A 20300-nucleotide genomic window follows, 5' to 3' on the forward strand; every position below is an offset into this window, starting at 1 on the left:
AGGGTTACAATCCTGAAAATGAATACATTTTTGGTATTTTCTATTAGGGCGGAAAAAAAACTTTTAATATAATGTTTTTATCAATGTCTTTTGTAGTGGACATTTTTGTCTCGAAGACTAATTTACGTAGTCCAATCGAATGATACCGGAGGGTTAAAGTCAAATTAAAATCAAGCAATACAAAAACAATCACACATTAAAAGCCAGATTGAAGAGGTGAGTTTTTGTATGTTTTTTTAAGGTAATGAGGTCAGTGCAGTCTCTGATGGGTTGTGAGTTCCAGAGGGAGGGGGCAGCGACGGAGAAGGCTCTGTCCCCCCAGGTCCGGTGATTGATGTGGGTGGGGATGGATAAGAGGTTGGTTTCTGATGAGCGGAGGCAGCGGAAAGGGGTGTGGTGGTGCAACAGGTCTGTGAGGTTGGGGGGGGGGGGGGGGGGCTGATTGTTGAGGGCTTTGTGCGTTATGAGCAGGACTTTGAAGTCGATTCTTTGACTGACGGGGAGCCAGTGGAGGTTCTGGAGGACGGGAGTGATGTGGTCTCGGGAGCGGGAGTGGGTGAGGAGGCGGGCAGCAGAGTTCTGGATATGTTGGAGTTTATTGAGGAGGTTGGATGCTATGCGGTAGACTAGAGGATGCTATTGCAGTAGTCGAGTCGTGATGTGATAAATGCATGAATGATATGAAGAATGTAACACTTGCTGGCAGTAAGTCATTGGTTAATAGTTCATTTACTCATCTGCAACTCGATGATCACCCCATGAACCACTCTTACAGGTCTGTATTTTTTAACAGCCCACCCACCCATCCCCCTCTTAATATGCCCAATGCTTCCTGGACTGAAATATTGGAGAAAAAAAATCACAAAACCTGTTAATTCCCTTCCTCACCAATTTGATGCTGAGCTATAAGAAGTAACATATTCAACATTTGAATCACACTTTGGAGAAATAGAGATATAATGACTTGAAATAAAGTTGAAGCAAAAGGATTTATTTAGAATTGTTGCCAGGTGAAGTCTTGGTACTTTATAAAGGGTTTTTTTTAAGGACAAGCTCACCCTCTAGTGGCCGTTGTTGTTCTGCACTGTTGCTCCTACTATGTTCTAACTTGAGATAGCTTGTTCAAGTAAAAACAAACTAAGTCGAAACATTTGAGGAAAAATATTTCAATGATTTGACACAAAAAAACAACAACATCTGCTGTTCGAACGGCGGTCGTGGTACAACGTGGCTCTGACTTTAGTATAAGTGTAGCAATGATTATTATGCTTATATTTTAATTATCCTGTGCAGTGACCATAATCCCAGCCTGGATATCTTTTGTTTGCATCCTACCCTCAAGTAACCAAATCCTGTTCACACCTGATGTAGAAAACCAGGTTGCCATCTGCAGTAACCAAAGCAGTTTTTCCATCTACCCATTCAAGATTCATTTCACGCTTCCTTCTTCTTCCCTCCTTTGTTATTTAAACTCCCTCTCCATTAAAAAGAAACACTTAGTCATAAAAATGGCACCGAGTTGGATGGTGTTCCTTCTTTTTGCAGGGTGTAGTAAAGCGCTGGAGAATACGCAGGCCTCGACTGTGTCTCAGAAATGTACAGAGGATACCAACACTTTTCTCTGGGAAATTACCCAAGACAGGCCGAAGGAATATGCTGTTCAAAGTAAGTGTTGCTGCCTTTTTATTTCTGTATGTTTAATTGTAAAGTCACATTTGCATTGAGTCTGAGGCAGTGGATGTTCTGGTGAATTTAAACCACAAGGGCCAGCGACATTACTTTTGAAAATAAGTGTTCATTCAAGCCATGGAGTGGATAAATACAAGCCATCCAGAAAATGTTTATCAAACAGCCAACAACATAATAGTAAGTAAAATACAAGTCAACTGACTCAGATGTACATCCGAAAGAAAAAATGTGCTTTGAAATAACCGTAATTAAGAATATTTATACTACAAAGCTTAGAAAAGAGAATACAAAAGTGTTGATGTATGTATCAAACATATGGCCTTGCAGTTGTTTATTTATGTCAACTATGCCAAGGATATTCAAAGGTTACTGACACTTGTAAATATGATGATGGTGAAAGAGTATGTGTTTAAGAAAAAAAAAATGCTGTTGTTGTTGATTTCTATACATTTTTTGTATTATAAAATAAAGTCTATTATTATTACTATCATCACCCATCATACAACACAGCTTCTAATCTTACCTGTTTCAATCTTATGAATTTCCCAACGGGTATTGATTAAGGTTTATTTTTATTTATCTTAAACCAAAACAAGAAACTACGTAAAGGTGGAAGAAGTAGGCAACTCGGATCTCGTAATTAAGTGAAAGCAGAGGTATCAGTGTAGGAATACTCTGTAATAAGTACAAGTCATTCAAAATCTTACTAAAGTAAAAGTACAAAAAAGTATTAGTATTTAAATATACTTAAAGACCAAAAGTAAAAATGACTCATTATGCAAATTGGTTATATTTTACATCAAAACTAAATCTGCTAAGTAACTAAAGGTATCAAATAAATGTAGTGGAGTAAAAGTACACGATTTAGATTTTAAATAAAAATAAAATAAATAAATAAAATAAAAAATGGTACTGGTAGTGGGTAAAAGTAGCCAACAATTTAAATAGGCCTACTCGTGTGAAGTACAAATCCCTCAAAATGCTACTTAAGTACAGTACTTGAGTATATCTACTTAAAAATGTTTAAATTATTTGTATTTACAGTTTTTGATTTAAGTGCAATACGGAATATAAATATGTTAGAGCTTTAAAGGGGATTTTGAAGAGTCAAAAAAGGATTATTCTTGAATCAAGGAAGCTGATAATTATGTGCATCAACAATCAATCATTAATGATACATGCTTTGTTTGATGAATTAAGTGCATATTTTTACATGAAAGGACTGGAGGTCTCTGTTTCTCTTCTTTGTATTAAGTTGTGTTTTTTGGTGATGCTTGTGAATATTTTATCAGTGTACGATGCATTTGGAAAGATGGGCAGCAATGTGAAAGGAGGCAATGCAAACCGGCCTGGCCTGCTGCAGCAGTGTCGCTCTGCACACGGGCCCTCTTTCTCTGCACAGTACTGTGAGGTGTTCCTTAAACAGGTAACAACAAACAATGTACAAAAACAAACATGATAAAATACCATCCTGACATTTGTTATAGATCCTGAACGGAGTTGTTTTTACTATAGGGAACAGTCCAGTACTTTGTGGGGATTTGTGTTCCTGAATCCTGTGGAGAAGAAGATGTGGAAATTCTGGTGCTGGACGGTCAGTGATTTCAAAATAAGTTTTCTCTGGACAAAGCCTTCTGTCATTCCAATACATTTTTTGTTTTACCCTTTTTTTTTAACAGGGAGTCTTCAGTTTGGTCAGACGTCCCTCATTCCTCCTTTACCTCACATCCTGGTCAATCAGTCCACTCAGGAGATGATCATGACCCACTGCTTGTCTGCGATTGCACCCGGTGCATTAGATGCCATCTCTCTGTAAGCGTTTCATTGGACATGTTGTTTTTCTTTAAAAAACCGTCCCTTCTGTCTCCCAGGGGTATTCATTACTAAACATCACTCAATGATCAACGATCGACTATCTCTGCAAAGTGGTGTATCAAGTGTATCATCTTTAAGATATGAAACTCATAATGAAAAGAAACATGCGCATTTAAACATAGATAAATATGAGAAATGTGGCAGTTTATATATTTATTTCCTTGACACAAAATATTTTTTTGTAATATCTGAAGGAGTCAGGAATGTTGTCTTTTGTGTTGATATAATTATAGCTGATGGTGTTGAATAGGCACATGATATCGTTTCATATAAATCGCTTGCCCCCAAATGGAATCCTATCAAAATCGTATCAGGGCCGTATCAGCTTTGTGTTGTTGTCCAAATAGTTAGATTAGATTAGATTAGATTACTTTATTGTAATTACAAAAATTCAAGCACAGTGTAACGAAATAGTGATGTGATTTACACCCCTTCTATCTATGTGTGATAAACTGAACCACAGAAGTTAAGTGAGATTTAAGACTTCACTCTACCTTTTCGCTCCTGCAGGTTTGTTTGTTGTGTAATGGTAGCCATCCCTCTTACGGCGACCCTGTTGACGGCTATAATAAAGTGGCAAAGAAAGAGAGAGGTCAGGCCATCAGCGCAGACTTCCTGTTCAAACACAGGCCTCAACCTTTATGGGACCTACAGTAGTGATATCAATCATGACACGGAGGAAAATAGTAGTAGTAAGTACATTTTGTATTATGTGTAGATGATCGGTAAATTATTAACCCCTTGAGCATGACCTTCTCATTTCCAAGTGGGAAAAAACGGATGAAAAAATGTATCGAAGAGAAATGATCTGAGTGATTAAGGAAAACTATTCCAGTCTGATAGATGCAAAAATATAGTTTACCTGAAAAAAGATGTATTTGTCTTTCCTAGGCAGCCCCAGCATCACATCCCGAAGCTTTTTGTACCGGTGCCTTCAGGCGTTCTCCATACAGAACACCAGCCAGGGAGTCCTGAGCACCTCCTCATCCGTCCCAGGAGGAGGCTACTCCTCCTTGAACGGCATCCGCGTTCTCAGCCTGTTATGGATCATATGTGGACACTCTGCTCAGTTCCCTGTTATAAACAATCTGGGTACGACGAGACTCACATGTACTCGTACTTGAGTGTTTTCATGATATGCTACATAATACTTGTATTTAACTTAATTAGAAAACCAATATTATGCTTTTTGCTCCACTACATGTATCTGTCAGCTATAGTTACAAGCAACTTTACAGATTCAACCAATAAGCTAGAATAACATTAATAAGCTAATAAATGGACTATGATATACAGCAGCAGTTTACAAAGCAATTAAAATAAGCTCCACATTTACCAGTTGTGAAACACACAACACACATCAATTACTATAATCCAGTTATTAAACATTACACATTGGGTACTTATACATTTTCCACTAAGTACATTTTAGAGCCAATTATTGTGTATTTTACTTAAGTAGGATTTTGAATGTTGGATTTTTTACATCTAACAAAGTATTTCTGCAATTTAGTTTAGCTACTTTTACTTAAGCAACAAGTCTGAGTTTATCTTCCACCACTGCTCCATCTCACAGTCGCATTCAGTATACAACTCATTCAGTCACCTAAATATTATTATTGTGAAAAACATTATCTTTTTTCCAGATAACTACAAAAACTGGAGGACAACAGTTGAAAGCAACGCTCTGCATGTGCTTACCATCAGCGGGCCCGTTTTTCTAGCCGTGGACACCTTTTTACTGCTAGGGTAAGACTGCAACAACATTTCATTTAGTTTAAAACCATACTTTATCTGTACAAATAAAAGTTTTGAAGGAGTTGACCCAACGATTATTGTCTTACATGTAGTGCCATTTATCAACTTAGATTTGCCATGTAGTATTGTGTGTGTGATATTGTAGAGAGTAAATCATTCCTACAATCGGCTGCTGAAAACAAGATCTCTGGATTAGCTTGAAAAACAGGGTCATAATATCTGGAAGTACACCCTGCTGTTAAGTTGTTCAAATGTGAAACTTCCATCAACACAATATAGATTGATAAATAGCACTGCAAGTACTGTTAAAGAGTTAAATATTATTGTTTGTTTTGCAGTGAGCTGTCCATTTAACTTATCAGTTTGTAGCCGTTTCTAAAGCAGCTTTTGTGTTGTAGGGGTCTGCTTAGTGCGAGGTCTCTGCTGGGCTCCATAAACAAGGCTGATGACAATTTGAGTCCGAGTTTGGTGGCTAACTACCTCCTCAGGAGGATTAAAAGGTACTCCATGTTGATCATATCACCAAAAGTTATGATTATCAATGTGTCATCCTGTACTTCTAAACGGATTTGAAAGCTCTGTTTGTATATGTGAAGTTACATAAGTGTGAAAGCTCTTTGTCTTTTCTACAGGATTCAACCACTGCATATGTTTGTTATGTGTCTAACGATTGGCCTCATCTCACTGATCCAGTGGGGACCCTACTGGTTCCCATTTATAGATACACTGATGGATTGTAAGACGTACTGGTGGGCTAACTTATTTTTGATAAGCAATCTTCTTCCAGTCCATGAAATAGTAAGTCGTAAATAGATTATTTCCTATTCTGAAATGTTTATATGCTTACCTGTTTTTTGTATCTGATTTCCTCATCTCTCCTCAGTGTATCCCTTGGTCATGGTACCTGTCTCTGGACTTCCAGTGTTATGCCACCACTCCTCTGTTGGTCTATTTTTACAGACTGTATGTCCTTGATTTCTACTTTGGGCAAACTCCCCTTTTGAATCATGTCTGACTTATAACAGCACTACTCCTATAATTGTATTCCTCTCTCCTGTCTTTTGTTTATCAGAAACAGAGGTGTGTTCATAGTTGTTGCTGGAGGTCTTCTGCTGATGACCACTGTGGCCGGAGCTGTTGTAACTGCACTCATGCATCTGCCTGTCTTTCAGCCATCTACCCTGTAAGGTCTAGTGATGGTGATATGCAAACAGTTAAAGTGGAGGCTAACCAGCGGATAAAGTCAATTCTTTAAAATTGTCTTAATTCTCTACAATGTTTCTTTGTCTATTTTGCAGGACGTCTGAGTATTACGTCTTATATTACTATGTCAAACCTTACACAAGGTATGGGCCATTTTTAATAGGGATCTTGGCTGGAATATATTTGACAACAAAGAAAGACCCACTGTTAAAACATAAGGTGAGAACACCCTGCCAGACAGCTTATTTTCATTAAGAAATGAACACATTTTAACGTATTTTGAGAGGTTATCAGTTCAAAGAGACACAGTGATAGGGAACTAATGACTTGGCCCTTTAGTTAGTTGTTTTAAATTGCTTATCCATTCCTCTCACTCCTCTCACTCCTCTCATCCTCCTTGCATGTGACAGCTTGCCCTTTCTTTGTGCTCGGGCTTTGACCACAGCTGTTTCAAGATATGACCCTGATAGTGGGCTCTGCTTGCCAGAAGGCAGAGTGGTTCACACTCACGTTCAGAACACTAGACATGACTTGTAGTATCTTGCCATAGAAAGTTAATTATCCTCTCAGGATTAGTTAATTAACTGGGACTAAGCGGGAGGGTAAGGGTTATATGCTCTTTAAGGGATATGAGGTGTCTGTGCGGACTCAACTCACATCACACTCATCTCCTTATCGTGTCTTTCTGTTGTCTTTTCAGTGGCAGGCAGCACTTGGTTGGATCTTCTGTCTGTCCGTCATGGCTGCGGTGATTGGATTGTCTTACATCCTCAAGGAGACCCCAGCCTCGCCCTCTGTGCCCCACGCCCTCTACCAGGGTCTGCACAGGCCGCTCTGGGCTCTGGCTGTGACCTGGATCATACTGGCCTGTGAGGATGGGTATGGAGGTAAACAAAGAACACTAATTTTAATACATTTGTATTTTAAATAGGCATCTTAACAAATGATTGTTTGCTTCATAATGTCATTCTTCAAAAGTATCGTATCAATGGCAATATGAGAAACATACTGCATACTGCTCTATTTTTGGCAATTGTTATTAAAGCAAAAATAATGAACTAGTACGTTGTTCCTACTTGGCTGGTGATGCTCCAAACAATATGTGGGTCCATTCTATTTAAAAGATGGGATACATCTTTACCACTGATTTTTCTAACATTATGCATCCAGAAATGATCAATAACAGAACTATAAGAAAAGGAAAACATGGATTTTAGATTTTGGGGATATGTGCCTTTGCATCATGCAAATGAAGTCCCAAATAAATGACCTAGTCAAACATTTAAAAACAATGCTCCCTTTCTTCTTTATTTCCTGCTCTCTCCAGGTTTGATCAAAAACCTCTTGTCCCTGGGGTTCTGGGTTCCTCTTTCCAACCTTAGTTTTGCCTGCTATCTGACACATCCCGTCTTCATAATCCTTTACATTGGCCTGCAAGAGACCCCAATCCACTACACAGACATAAACTTTGTAAGTCAGTACCTTTTTATTGAGTTTCACGAAGCGACCTTTTAAGATTATACCTTTTTATATTTGTGTTTTCGTATCCTTTTCTAAGTTAATGTACTACATTTCTCCCATCTTCTTTAGATGTATCTGTTCTTTGGACACCTGGTGCTCACGCTGGTGTTCAGCTATGTGTTTACCCTGCTGGTTGAGAAGCCATACCTCCTCCTAAAATGGAGAGGTACATAAAGAACACAAAACACTCGATCCAGCTAACACCCCTACTCTTATGTGTTCGTTTGTTGTGCCTTGTAAGTTATTTTAGTTTCTTGATCAAGTAACTTTTTGTAGAGAGATCACACAAAATTGTAACTCAAAAGTATTAATTCAATTGGTCATTAAGAAAAAACAGTTTACTATTTAGGATAAGTGGCGATTATGCTATTATTTACTGTGTCTCCACATAGTGTAAATTCTGTATTGAAGCTATTAAAAGAGGAGAGGGCTTGGACTACGGAAACATACTTTAAGTGTAGCCCTCGTGCCAAGACAAGGCTTGTGTGACACAAAGTTCATCATATTCCCCCAGCCATTCGACCCCCTCTGAAACTGGACTTGGAAATTGCACTTTCCATGGCAGTGACTTAGAAAGTGACACTGACTCAGCTGGTGAGATCATAACAAAGGTTTTCAGTTACTTATGATGCATACATGGCAAGCTACATTTCCATCGTAGCACTTGCAATATGCTTGGTATGCGCTCTGGGTTACATTGCATTTAGATGAGTAATGCTTTCTGAACAGCCTCATACCTTGATCCTTTGCCACTGTTGATCCCTGCTGCTCACTCAGAAGCGTAACTCCTCATGTGGGGATTTTCACGGGAGCTATGTTATAAAATCAGCAGAAGTTTATTTTTATTTTTTAAACAACACTATTTCTCTGAGAATCTTAGTCCAATGATGACAGTTTCAGCATTTAATGTTCTTAATTAAATGGTGTTTTAGTTCAATTTTAGGCAAGACCCTGCGTTAAGTGTATGATAAGATGGCTACCTATTTATTTATTTTAATATAGTGATCTCATATCAAACATTTTCTTGCTACATTACAGGAAATACTGAGCATGGTTGTTATAAGTGTTGATTTCATATACTGTAAGTTCTATATTGTGTAACTCCAAATGTATTTGACCTTGAATATATTGTTCACATCACATCATTGATGGTTTTGTGTCCTCATTATCTAATGTTGTGCTCTTAGGGTAAATAAAACCTTTCATAATGTGTGTGTATTGTGTCATTGTGACCCTTTGTAGTGTGTGTGTTTCCAACAACTTTTTGTGGGAGATGATTTACATATCCCTTTGGCCCATGGCCCTTTGATATATTTACTTTATTTAATTTGTATTTATATGTTTGAATGCAGCGGGTGTGGGAGAAGTTCGGAGAAGACATGGAGAAGGACTTTCGGGCGGCACCAAAGTTGTTCTTGAAAACTGTCCGACACCTCAGGAGGGGGAAGCAGGGAACCATCCAAGCTGTGTACAGTAAGCATGGGACGTTGTTGACCTCAACTGATGGAGTGTTAGGGCGTTGGAAGGAACACTTTGAGGAACTCGTGAACCCGACAACTCCGCCCTCTATGTTAGAGGCAGAGCTGGAGTATGACGGGGGATCAACACCAATCTCCCGGGGGGAGGTCACTGAGGTCGTCAAACAACTCCACAGTGGCAAAGCCCCGGGGGTGGATGAGATCCGCCCAGAGATGCTGAAGGCTCTGGGTGTTGAGGGACTGTCATGGTGGACACGTCTCATCAACGTTGCGTGGAAGTCGGAAACAGTACCGAAGGAGTGGCAGACCAGGGTGGTGGTTCCCCTTTTTAAAAAGGGGGATCAGAGGGTGTGTGCCAATTACAGAGGCATCACACTACTCAGCCTCCCCGGGAAAGTTTACTCTAAGGTACTTGAAAGGAGGGTCAGGCCGATTGTCGAACCTCAGATTGAGGAGGAACAATGCGGATTCCGTCCTGGTCGTGGAACGACGGATCAGCTGTTTACTCTTGCAAGGATCCTGGAGGGGGCCTGGGAGTACGCTTATCCGGTCTACATGTGTTTTGTAGACCTGGAGAAGGCGTATGACCGGGTTCCCAGGGAGTTACTGTGGGAGGTGTTGCGGGAGTATGGGGTGAGGGGGTCTCTACTCAGGGCCATCCAATCTCTGTACTCCCAAAGCGAGAGCTGTGTCCGGGTCCTCGGCAGTAAGTCGGACCCATTTCCGGTGAGGGTTGGCCTCCGCCAGGGCTGCGCTTTGTCACCAATCCTGTTTGTAATATACATGGATCGGATTTCGAGGCGTAGTCGTGGGGGGGGGGGTCTGCAGTTCGGTGGACTAAGGATTGCACCACTGCTTTTTGCAGATGATGTGGTTCTAATGGCTTCATCGGTCTGCGACCTTCAGCACTCACTGGATCGGTTCGCAACCGAGTGTGAAGCGGCTGGGATGAGGATCAGCACCTCCAAATCTGAGGCCATGGTTCTCAGCAGGAAACCGATGGACTGTCCACTCCAAGTAGGGAATGAGTCCTTACCCCAAGTGAAGGAGTTCAAGTATCTCGGGGTCTTGTTCTCGAGTGAGGGAACAATGGAGCGTGAGATGGGCCGGAGAATCGGAGCAGCGGGAGCGGTACTGCAGTCGCTTTACCGCACCGTTGTGACGAAAAGGGAGCTGAGCCAGAAGGCAAAGCTCTCTGTCTACCGGGCCATTTTCGTTCCTACCCTCACCTATGGTCATGAAGGATGGGTCATGACTGAAAGAACGAGATCGCGGATACAAGCGGCCGAGATGGGTTTTCTCCGCAGGGTGGCTGGTGTCTCCCTTAGAGATAAGGTGAGAAGTTCGGTCATCAGGGAGGGACTCGGAGTTGAGCCGCTCCTCCTTCGCGTCGAAAGGAGCCAGTTGAGGTGGTTCGGGCACCTAGTTAGGATGCCACCTGGGCGCCTCCCTAGGGAGGTGTTCCAGGCACGTCCAGCTGGGAAGAGACCAAGGGGTAGACCTAGGACCAGGTGGAGGGATTATATCTCTTCGCTGGCCTGGGAGCGCCTTGGGATCCCCCAGTCAGAGCTGGTTGATGTCGCCAGGGAAAAGAAAGTTTGGGGCTCTCTGCTGGAACTGCTACCCCCGCGACCCGACCACGGATAAGCGGGAGAAGATGGATGGATTGATGGATGGATGTTTGAATGTCTTTTCAAATGTTTTCTCATGTCTTTTGTAAGGACCGCTTCTTGTTTATTTTTTAGATTAAATATCTGAAAGCATTATGTTAAATTATGTATTGGTAGAATATGATCCTGGCATTGTTGAATCTTGTTTTTCTGTAGCTGTGTGTTATTGTTTTTCCATGTAAAAATCCATTAGCAGCTATAAACATCCAGCCCCCCCTCCTGTGCTGTGCGTTATTGTTGGTCAGTAAATGCATATAATTGCTGTTGTAAACATAAGGTCGTGTGTGGTGTTTAAAACAAGTATTATTCAAGTATTAGCCTTCTCCATCCTGAGCCTCATCAGCCACCTATGGCAAACATTCATACATCCGGCTCATAAATCCTGCTAGCTGCAGCGAGTGGTGGACATCCAAGGCCAACCATGTTGCATGGCGCAAATGAACAGACCACTAATTTTTAGGCTAACCTTATTTGTTATTACCGTCCAAATGGGCCACTATGTTAATCTGAAGGAAAATTATCCCGATTATAAAATGCTAACATTTGGAAATGGCCAACAAAATCAACTCAATCTGAATACTGAGTGTTCAACGGGTGAACTTTGAAAAACTCTCAATTAACTCCACAATCACACAAGCAAAATGACAAGTCACAGAAATAATTACCAAAAACTTCAACCTACATTTTGCATTTTAAAGTCAAAAGTGCCAATCTGGTGCAAACAACGCGTTACGAGGCTAGATCAGGAGGATAGACAATCCATAGTTAAATATATTCATGGTCACATTGGTGTTTAGTTAATGTGAGCGCTCCGTGTTTAAAGTATAGGCTGTGTACAGGTCTGCTGGTTTGCCTTTGGACCAGAGATGGAAGAAGTACTAGATTGTGTACTTCAAAAGTACAACAAAGAGCAGGAATAATCTGTTCCAAAAAGTATTGGCATCAAAATATACTTAAAAGTACCAAAAGCAAAAGTACTCAATTTAAGAATTATACATTTTGATTAAAATGTGTTATCAAAGGTGCAGCTAGTTTTAATTCCTTGATGATTTACTCCAGGTGTAACTAAAGTGTTATTTAGGGGTTGATTACATGTCATATCAATAATCCAAATTTGCACAGTAACTAAATATACAAAATAAATGAAGGGGAGTAAATGTACACTATGTAGGCTACCTCTGAACTGTAGTGGGGTAGATATAGAAAGTTTCAAAAAACTAAAATACATTATAGGGTGTTTCTCAATGTCGGGGACGGTTCTTTGGTAGGACATGTCCCTCCGAGTCAGGTCCTTCCGAGGCTAAGAATCCTTCCTTTCATTCGGAGAACGAAGAATGGGACAGGCTAGCAAGTGTGCGTCATATGAGAGGCCCCGCCTTAAATTGAGTGTGATTTGTTTGAAGACTCATAACTGATTTGCGAAGATCGAAGATGTAGGACGTCACTTGAGTAACTGTAAAATGATAATCTCTCCAGGACAGAACCACTAAACATAACACGTTCTGTTTGCAGCCTTGAAGAAGTCATGGAGGATAAGCAGCCATAAGAAAATCATAAAATCACAATCACCAATGAATAATAAAATGTGTATTCATATACCATACTTGATGTCTGAAAACCTTTTTTACACATATAATAATAATAATAATAATAATAATAATAATAATAATAATAATAATACATGGGACTTTTATAGCGCTTTTTATGAAACTCAAAGACGCTTTGACAGAGAATTAAGAGGAGAAAAAAAGAAATAAAGATAAAGAAATACAAGAAGAGATAAACAGAACAGAAAATAGGGGGGGAGGGGGGTGGTCAGTGGTTGAATGCAGTGTTGAACAGGTGGGTTTTGAGTGATGTTTTGAATGCTGTGAGGGAGGAAGAATCTCTGATGGATTGGGGTAGTGAGTTCCGGAGGGTGGGTGCAGCAACGGAGAAGGCTCTGTCGCCCCAGGACTTGAGGTTGGTCCGGGTGGGGAGGGACAGGAGGTTGGCAGTAGCAGAGCGGAAGGAGCGAGTGGGAGTGTGTCTGTGGAGGAGGTCAGTCAGGTAGGATGGGGCCAGGTTATGGAGGGCTTTGTATGTCATCAGGAGGATCTTGTACTGAATTATCTGGGGGATGGGGAGCCAGTGGATCTTGATGGGTGTAATGTGTTCACGGATTCGGGTGTGGGTGAGTAGACGGGCGGCGGAGTTCTGGATATATTGAAGTTTTTTGAGGATTTTTGCAGGTGAATCGTAGAGGAGGCTGTTGCAATAGTCCAGACGGGAGGTGATGAAGGCGTGGATGAGGGTTTCGGCAGCAGTGGGGGAGAGGGATGGACGTAGACGGGCGATGTTTGTGAGGGGAGGTTTGAACTGGGAAGCCGTCTATGTTGAGGGTGAAGTTATGGATAGGTGTGGTGAGCTTGTTTTGTCCAATGATTATTATTTCAGATTTATCGCAGTTGAGTTTCAGGAAGTTAAGTTGGAGCCAGGATTTTATTTCAGTGATGCAGTTTGTCAGAATGGAGTGGGTAGCAGTGGAGATGGACTTGGTGGAGATGAGAAGCTGGATGTTGTCGGCAAAGCAGTGGAATTGAAGTCCATGACGGCGGATTATGTGACCAAGGGGAAGTAGGTAAAGGATGAAGAGGAGGGGGCCGAGAACTGAACCTTGAGGGACACCTTGGGGGAGAGGAGCGGTGGGGGATTTGCAGTTATTGATGTAGATGAACTGGTTTCTGTCAGAGAGGTATGAAGTGAACCAAGAGAGGGCAGTGCCGGTGATGTTGAAGGTGGTTTCAAGACGGGTGAGGAGGATGGAGTGATTGATGGTGTCGAAGGCAGCGCTGAGGTCAAGGAGGATGAGGATGTTGAGGTTACCAGCATCGGAGGAGAGGAGAAGGTCATTTGTAATTTTGAGGAGTGCGGTATCGGTACTGTGGTTTGAGCGGAATCCGGATTGAAAAGTTTCATAGAGGTTATTAGCAGAAAGATGATGCTTAAGTTGTGACGCTACAGCGCGTTCCAGAACTTTTGACAGAAAGGGTAGGTTCGAGATTGGTCTGAAGTTATTTGGGTTGTCAGGGTTTAGTCCGGGTCTTTTCAGAATAGGGGTGATAGCAGCTATTTTGAGGGACGGTGGGTGGGATGGTGCCAGAAGACAGGGAGGAGTTTATTGCTGTAGTGATGAGTGAAGAGAGAGTAGGAAGGCAGGCCTTAACAAAGCTGGAGGGAATGGGGTCCAGTTTTCATTCCTGTGAGGAGATCAGAGAGGTCAGTAGGGGAGACAGGGGAGAACTGGGACAGGGGTTGGCAGGATAAGGGGGGGGGCAGGTGGCTTGAGGGAGAGCTGGTGTGGTAGTGGTTAAGCTGCTGTAAATGTTGTCTATTTTGCTTTGAAATTTGTTGAGAAAAGAGCTACATTTGTCTACTGTGAATGACTGAGTGGTCGTGTCCAGGGGGCTGTTTGTTTGTTTATTGTGGAGAAGAGTGTTTTGGGGTTTCCGGAGCCAGAGTGGATTAACTGAGAGTAGTAGGTGGTGCGGGCATGGGAGAGGGCATCTTTATATTGCTGTAGGTGGTCTTTGTAGGTTTGAGAATGAATTGTGAGACCTGTTTTATTGCGGAGTCTTTCAAGTTGCCGGGCACGGGTTTTCATCAGATGGAGTTTAGGGGTGAACCAAGGAGCAGAGTGGGTGAAGGAAACTGTTTTGGCTTTTATGGGTGCAAGTTGGTCAAGGCAGGAGGACAGAATGTTGTTGTAGTAGTCAGTGAGATCAGAGGGGCTATGGAGGTCCACAAAGGGAGTGGTGGATATTTTTTCGGAGAGGGAGGATGAGAGCGAGGTAGCTGAAACACAGCTTAATTTACGGAAGTTGATTTTGCGTTTTTGCTTTGGTGGTGGGGTGGGAATGTTGATGGTCATGGTGATGGCTAAGTGGTCGGAGAGGAAGAGGTCTGAGCCAGACAGATGGTGAAGGTTTAGTCCAGTCGAGCAAACAAGATCCAGAATGTGGCCATGGTTATGGGTCGGAAAGTTGACATGTTGAATGAGGTTGAAGCAGAAGCATGTCCGTGAAGTCTGTAGTTATTGTAGAGTCAGTGAAGTCCATGTGGACGTTGAAATCACCAAGTAGGAGGACTGAGGTGGAGAAAGAAGAGAGCTGGGTCAGAAATTCAGAGAAATCAGAGAGCCTCTATGGATGTATCTGGTTCGTTTTAGAAGTTCGTGGTTTTTGATGGCAGAGATGCATAACGGTGTGGAATGGTTGTTGAGTTGTAGAAGTCTCGCAGCGGAGTAGACACCCTATCCGTTTTTAAGAGTGCGCTTAAGACCTTCCTTTTTGATAAAGCTTATAGTTAGGGCTGATTAGATTCAGCCCCTAGTTTTGCTGATATAGGCTTAGTTTGTCAGGGGACATCTTACTTCTTCCTTCTCTCTGTCTATACCTGATTAACCCAGCTTCCCCAAATGTCTTTCTTTTTGGTGTCTATATACGCCGGGATCCGGAGTCATGGATGATCCTGTGGTCCTGTGTCCTGGATCGCGAGTCGTGGCTGTGGTCGTGGCTGTGGTCGTGGCTGTGGTCGTGGCTGTGGTCCTTTGCACAGAAACCCACTCATAATAACACCCTTATTACTTATCATAGCTGCACACCCAACCCATCGATTAGCATCGTGAGAAGACACAGAATCGATAGGTACATACATCATCACTCTATGATAAGAACTCATGACTTTATAAACCAAAACAGACATCAAAACACATGGCGCTAGGTAGCTAAAATGGCAAAATGGCTTACCTTTGTCGTTGTCTGGTCAAAAGTGGTCTTCAATGGCATTACAACGATAAAAACGCTGGTGATGGTTAATCCATAGGTTAATCCAATGTGTCTGTGTCCCTTTGAAATGATTTCTGATCATCCATAAGCAATAAACCTAGTTTTCCGTTTTCAGATGTCAGAGCGTGAGCTAGGTTCGCTCTGGCCAAAACTGCATGCGTGAAGCCCCCACTTGTCTTTGTTAACGTTGGTGTGTATGTGGACATTCCCCTTCGATTATATTGGCTCTAACGGTTAAAAAGAGATGTCAATCACCAAAATCGACCAATGGGTAAAAACGCGGTAAACGCCCATTTCCACCCAAACCTTTTTGCTAAACCTCTCTTAAAAAGGTCAAATGTCACTTGTTTTGCATTAATCTTGATACAGGGTATGTGTTGTACTTTGGATTCTTAAAGCTTTTAGTCTACCATAACATCATCCAAGGGTAGTTTTCACTATAAGTAAAAAATAATTTTTGGACGGACATTATAATTTATAGTTTTTTACTATGTTCAATCTGAATTTTCTTTAAAATAAAAAACATTTATATTGATTCTGACTTTTCTACATCCAACTCACAGGTTTATCATTACTTTGAGAAAAAAGATTATTAATTTTCCCCTTTTAGAAGTATAGTTATGGTAATTTGTTCTGGAAATGTCATTTTCGAGCCTGAGACCTGAAAAACAGGCTTGGGGTCTAACAGGTTAACAAACTATGAATGTGTCATATCCACATAATGGGAAGAAACTCAGCTAACTGACGATATGAACCATTTTTAGACAAACCAAACACAAGTCTAAAGTCGAGCATCTCAATTAGCCCTGAGCGAAAAAATGCTAACGCACTTAGCACAGAACTCACGGTAGAAACACTCCACCACTTATCGGATCTGCACAAACAAGACATCAGCTAGCAAACTGAGATTCCACAGATTCCAGAAATATAAGTATCATCACTGAGCGACCAGAACTCGCGGCGTGGGAACACTAGTGAGCACTTCTCCTTTGCCGAGATAATCCATCCCACCTCACAGGTGCGGCATATCAAGATGCTGATTAGACAGCATGATTATTGCACAGGTGTGCCTTAGGCTGGCCACAATAAAAGGCCACTCTGAAACATGCATTTTTGCTTTATTGAAGGGGTCTGGGGGGGTCCGAAAACCAGTCAGTATCTGGTGTGAGGGGTAGGGGTAGGGTTAGGGTAATGTTGTGAATCGAGTGGCCCATGGTGGTGGTGGGGTTATGGTATGGGCAGGCGTATGTTATGGACGACGAACACAGGCCACTCGATTCACAACATTACCCTAACCCTACCCCTCATACCAGATACTGACTGGTTTTCGGACCCCCCCAGACCCCCCCCAATAAAGCAAAAATGCACGTTTCAGAGTGGCCTTTTATTGTGGCCATTCTAAGGCACACCTGTGCAATAATCATGCTGTCTAATCAGCATCTTGATATGCCACACCTGTGAGGTGGGATGGATTATCTCGGCAAAGAAGAAGTGCTCACTATCACAGATTTTTTCAGATTTGTGAACAATATTTGAGAGAAATGGTTATTTTGTGTATAAAGAAAATGTTTTAGATCTTTGAGTTCATCTCATGAAAAATGGGAGCAAAAACAAAAGTGTTGCGTTTATATTTTTGTTCAGTCTATGTTATAGTTTGGATTCCTAAAGCTTTTAGTCTACTATCCCATAATTCAAGGGTGGTTTTCACTATAAGTAATGTTTTTTGGACGGACACAATAATTAAAAAAAATGTACTATGTTTAATCTGAATTTACTTTAAAATAAACAAATTCTATATTGATTCTGACTTTTCTACATCCAACTCACAGGTGTATCATTGCTTTGATAAAAAATATTATTCATATACCCCTTTTAGTTGTGAAGAATACTCATTCATTCAAGCCTGAGGCCTGAAAAATAGGCCCAGGGCTTAACAGGTTAAACTGTGGAACATGATGGCTGCTCTCAGAACATCTGTTATAATTTACAAAAGTTCTGATTTTTTAACAGGGTGTCTTCAACTTGAATGGTGATTTCTATTTCATTTATCTGACAGTGACGTAGTAAGCAGCATGCCCAAAAGAAAACGAAGTGTAGATCGTCCAGCCCACAAATGCTTGCCAAGTGCCTGCATCCTTCATGTGCCATCCATGTCTGATCATGGTCCGTTTACACCCCTCACTAAAATGAAAGGAACAGCTATAGAAAAACTACAACAGCTGCATGAGATCACCCCGGGCAAGCATAACGTACTTTCCACTTGCCCGCTCGGGCCACTAAAAATATTGTTTTAAACAATTTTTTCCTGTGGTATTGGTATTTTGACTAGCAATTTTGTTAAATTGTTTCGTTTATTAACGCTAAAACATAGCGTTTCGTGAGTCGCTTGTCGTTGTTGGGTGAAAAGCAAACAGCTGTTTGCTGCGGAGCGCAGCGCGAGCAGGCTCCCGTGAGCGGGAGCGCGCTCCTTCACTACAGACTATCGCGCCACCTAACCATTCGCCAAAAAGTTTTTAATACCAGCGGTAGCCGGGCAAAAAACAATCTTCAAATAAAAGAAAGTCACCGGAGGAGTTAAAGGAGAGTGACAGGGAGCATGAGAAGAAGAGGGAGAGAAGGTTTCAGCCAGCTTGATCGATGGAGTTGGCTTCCAGTGGTGCAGTGACGCGTCCTAAAACCCTTTTATAATCTATCGATTAGATTTATGATTCGAAAAATTATAAAAGTAGGGTAGACATGTGGAGATTATCCGGCTGAACAAAACGTGCATTTATCAAACAGGTTTGTTTTCCACAGACATTATTTCCAGCTATTTTCCAAAACCCTGTGGAGAAATCCCATTGCTTTTTGTCAAGGGAACCAGCAGTTTACTTCCTGGTTTTATGACGCGTCACTGGCTGCACCTCTCAATATGATGCCAATATAAACAAGGTCTTCTGTCGGCTCTGTACATCAATGCCGACCTACGCTGACAAGTAAGTGAAGAGTAGAAAATATAAAGGTATTGGCTATAGGGAAATGTCCCAGCAGTTTAATGAAGGATCTAATCTAATCTATGGCCATTACATTTCTAAATCCTAATGACAGGAAGGCAGAAAGTGCATTATACAAATAATAATACTTATAATAATAGCAGACCTTTTTTAACAATGACCACAATATCATTATTTTAATAAACCAAATATGAACAATTGAGGAAAATTAGGAAGAACTGATGATTCAAATGTTGTAGTACAAGTAGTAATGTAGTTAGTGCATAAATTACAATTGCAACAAATGTGTTAATTTTCTTCATTATTAGTCGAATTAGACGAATGCTCCGGGCCAGTGGTTACAATGGTGGGGCCAGTGACAAATGACAATACAATTCCACCGGCCCGGAGGACCAGTGGCTTTTTACCCTTAATGTCTACCCCTGCAAATACATACAAGCTCATATAGATTGTCACTGGAGTAATGTTGTCAAATCAGCACAATATGAGATAAAAAGACAACACAATTTCCAAATTCTAGTTTCAGTATCCAAAGTTCCAAATAAAAATAAAAATCATGCTTAATTTCATATTGTAGGCAAGACCACGTGTCCAGTGGTGTAAGATGAAATCAAAATATGGCTCGGTATTTCTTTGATATAGTGATCTCATGTCAACTATTTGCTCCTGCCTTTATGAGTTCTGGAAAAGCATGCTTCAACTGACTCTCTCACTCTCCCAAACAAATAAAACGTAGTCGTGACGCACACTTCTTACATGTGCAGCACTATATTGCCCACCTGGTCCTGTCCCAATGAGTTTAGGGAAGGAGGGTAGACGCTAGGGCGAGGCAGACTGTGCAACAACATGGTGTAAAAATATATCTTGCTTTGGTAAGACGACACTTCTGTTACCATGACTACAAGAGGCCATTCCAGATCCTCACAACAACATGCTCAAGGTGGTGTATCGTGTCTGAGACTCACCGCTGGGTCACCAGACCCTCCTTTCACCCACACACTGACCTCCTTTTCCCCTCTCTCTCCAAGTGAGGTTCTTACCCTCATTACCTCTGCCCGCCCTACCACCTGTCCTCTGGACCCTATCCCTTCAAACCTCCTTCAGACTATCGCTCCTGATATTCTACCATTTCTCACCCATTTCATCAACACTTCTCTAACTTCTGGTCACTTTCCAAACAGTCTCAAGGAGGCAAGAGTAAACCCTCTCCTAAAGAAACCCACTCTCAACCCGTCTGATGTTATAAACTACAGGCCTGTCTCTCTCCTCCCGTTCCTGTCTAAAACA

The 20300-nt window shown here is 41.5% G+C and overlaps 1 protein-coding gene across 2 annotated transcripts; it reads left to right on the forward strand.

The window, feature by feature from the left end:
* The first annotated feature begins 289 nt into the window (after nucleotides 1–289).
* Nucleotides 290–9585, forward strand: oacyl (O-acyltransferase like). Of its 2 annotated transcripts, none has more exons than XM_034096336.2 (17): nucleotides 290–357; nucleotides 1546–1665; nucleotides 2982–3115; nucleotides 3205–3283; nucleotides 3369–3501; nucleotides 4075–4256; nucleotides 4456–4656; nucleotides 5211–5313; nucleotides 5721–5822; nucleotides 5955–6120; nucleotides 6206–6285; nucleotides 6395–6505; nucleotides 6621–6744; nucleotides 7226–7412; nucleotides 7853–7995; nucleotides 8116–8212; nucleotides 9399–9585. In XM_034096336.2, coding segments are annotated over exons 2-17 (1968 nt in total). In that variant the 5' UTR covers nucleotides 290–357; nucleotides 1546–1664; the 3' UTR covers nucleotides 9524–9585. The 2 variants fall into 2 exon arrangements, with proteins under 2 accessions (XP_033952227.2, XP_071061014.1); XM_071204913.1 differs by lacking the exon at nucleotides 290–357 and adding an exon at nucleotides 480–556.
* Nucleotides 9586–20300: the final 10715 nt, after the last annotated feature.

Source organism: Pseudochaenichthys georgianus, chromosome 12 (genome assembly GCF_902827115.2).
Source record: "Pseudochaenichthys georgianus chromosome 12, fPseGeo1.2, whole genome shotgun sequence".
In the NCBI taxonomy this organism is placed as follows: Eukaryota; Metazoa; Chordata; class Actinopteri; order Perciformes; family Channichthyidae; genus Pseudochaenichthys; species Pseudochaenichthys georgianus.

Coding starts and splice junctions, on each gene's coding strand:
- oacyl (XM_034096336.2), top strand. Junction 4,657..5,210: donor CCCTGTTATAAACAATCTGG/GTACGACGAGAC, acceptor TCTTTTTTCCAG/ATAACTACAAAAACTGGAGG. Junction 8,213..9,398: donor CCTCCTCCTAAAATGGAGAG/GTACATAAAGAA, acceptor GTTTGAATGCAG/CGGGTGTGGGAGAAGTTCGG.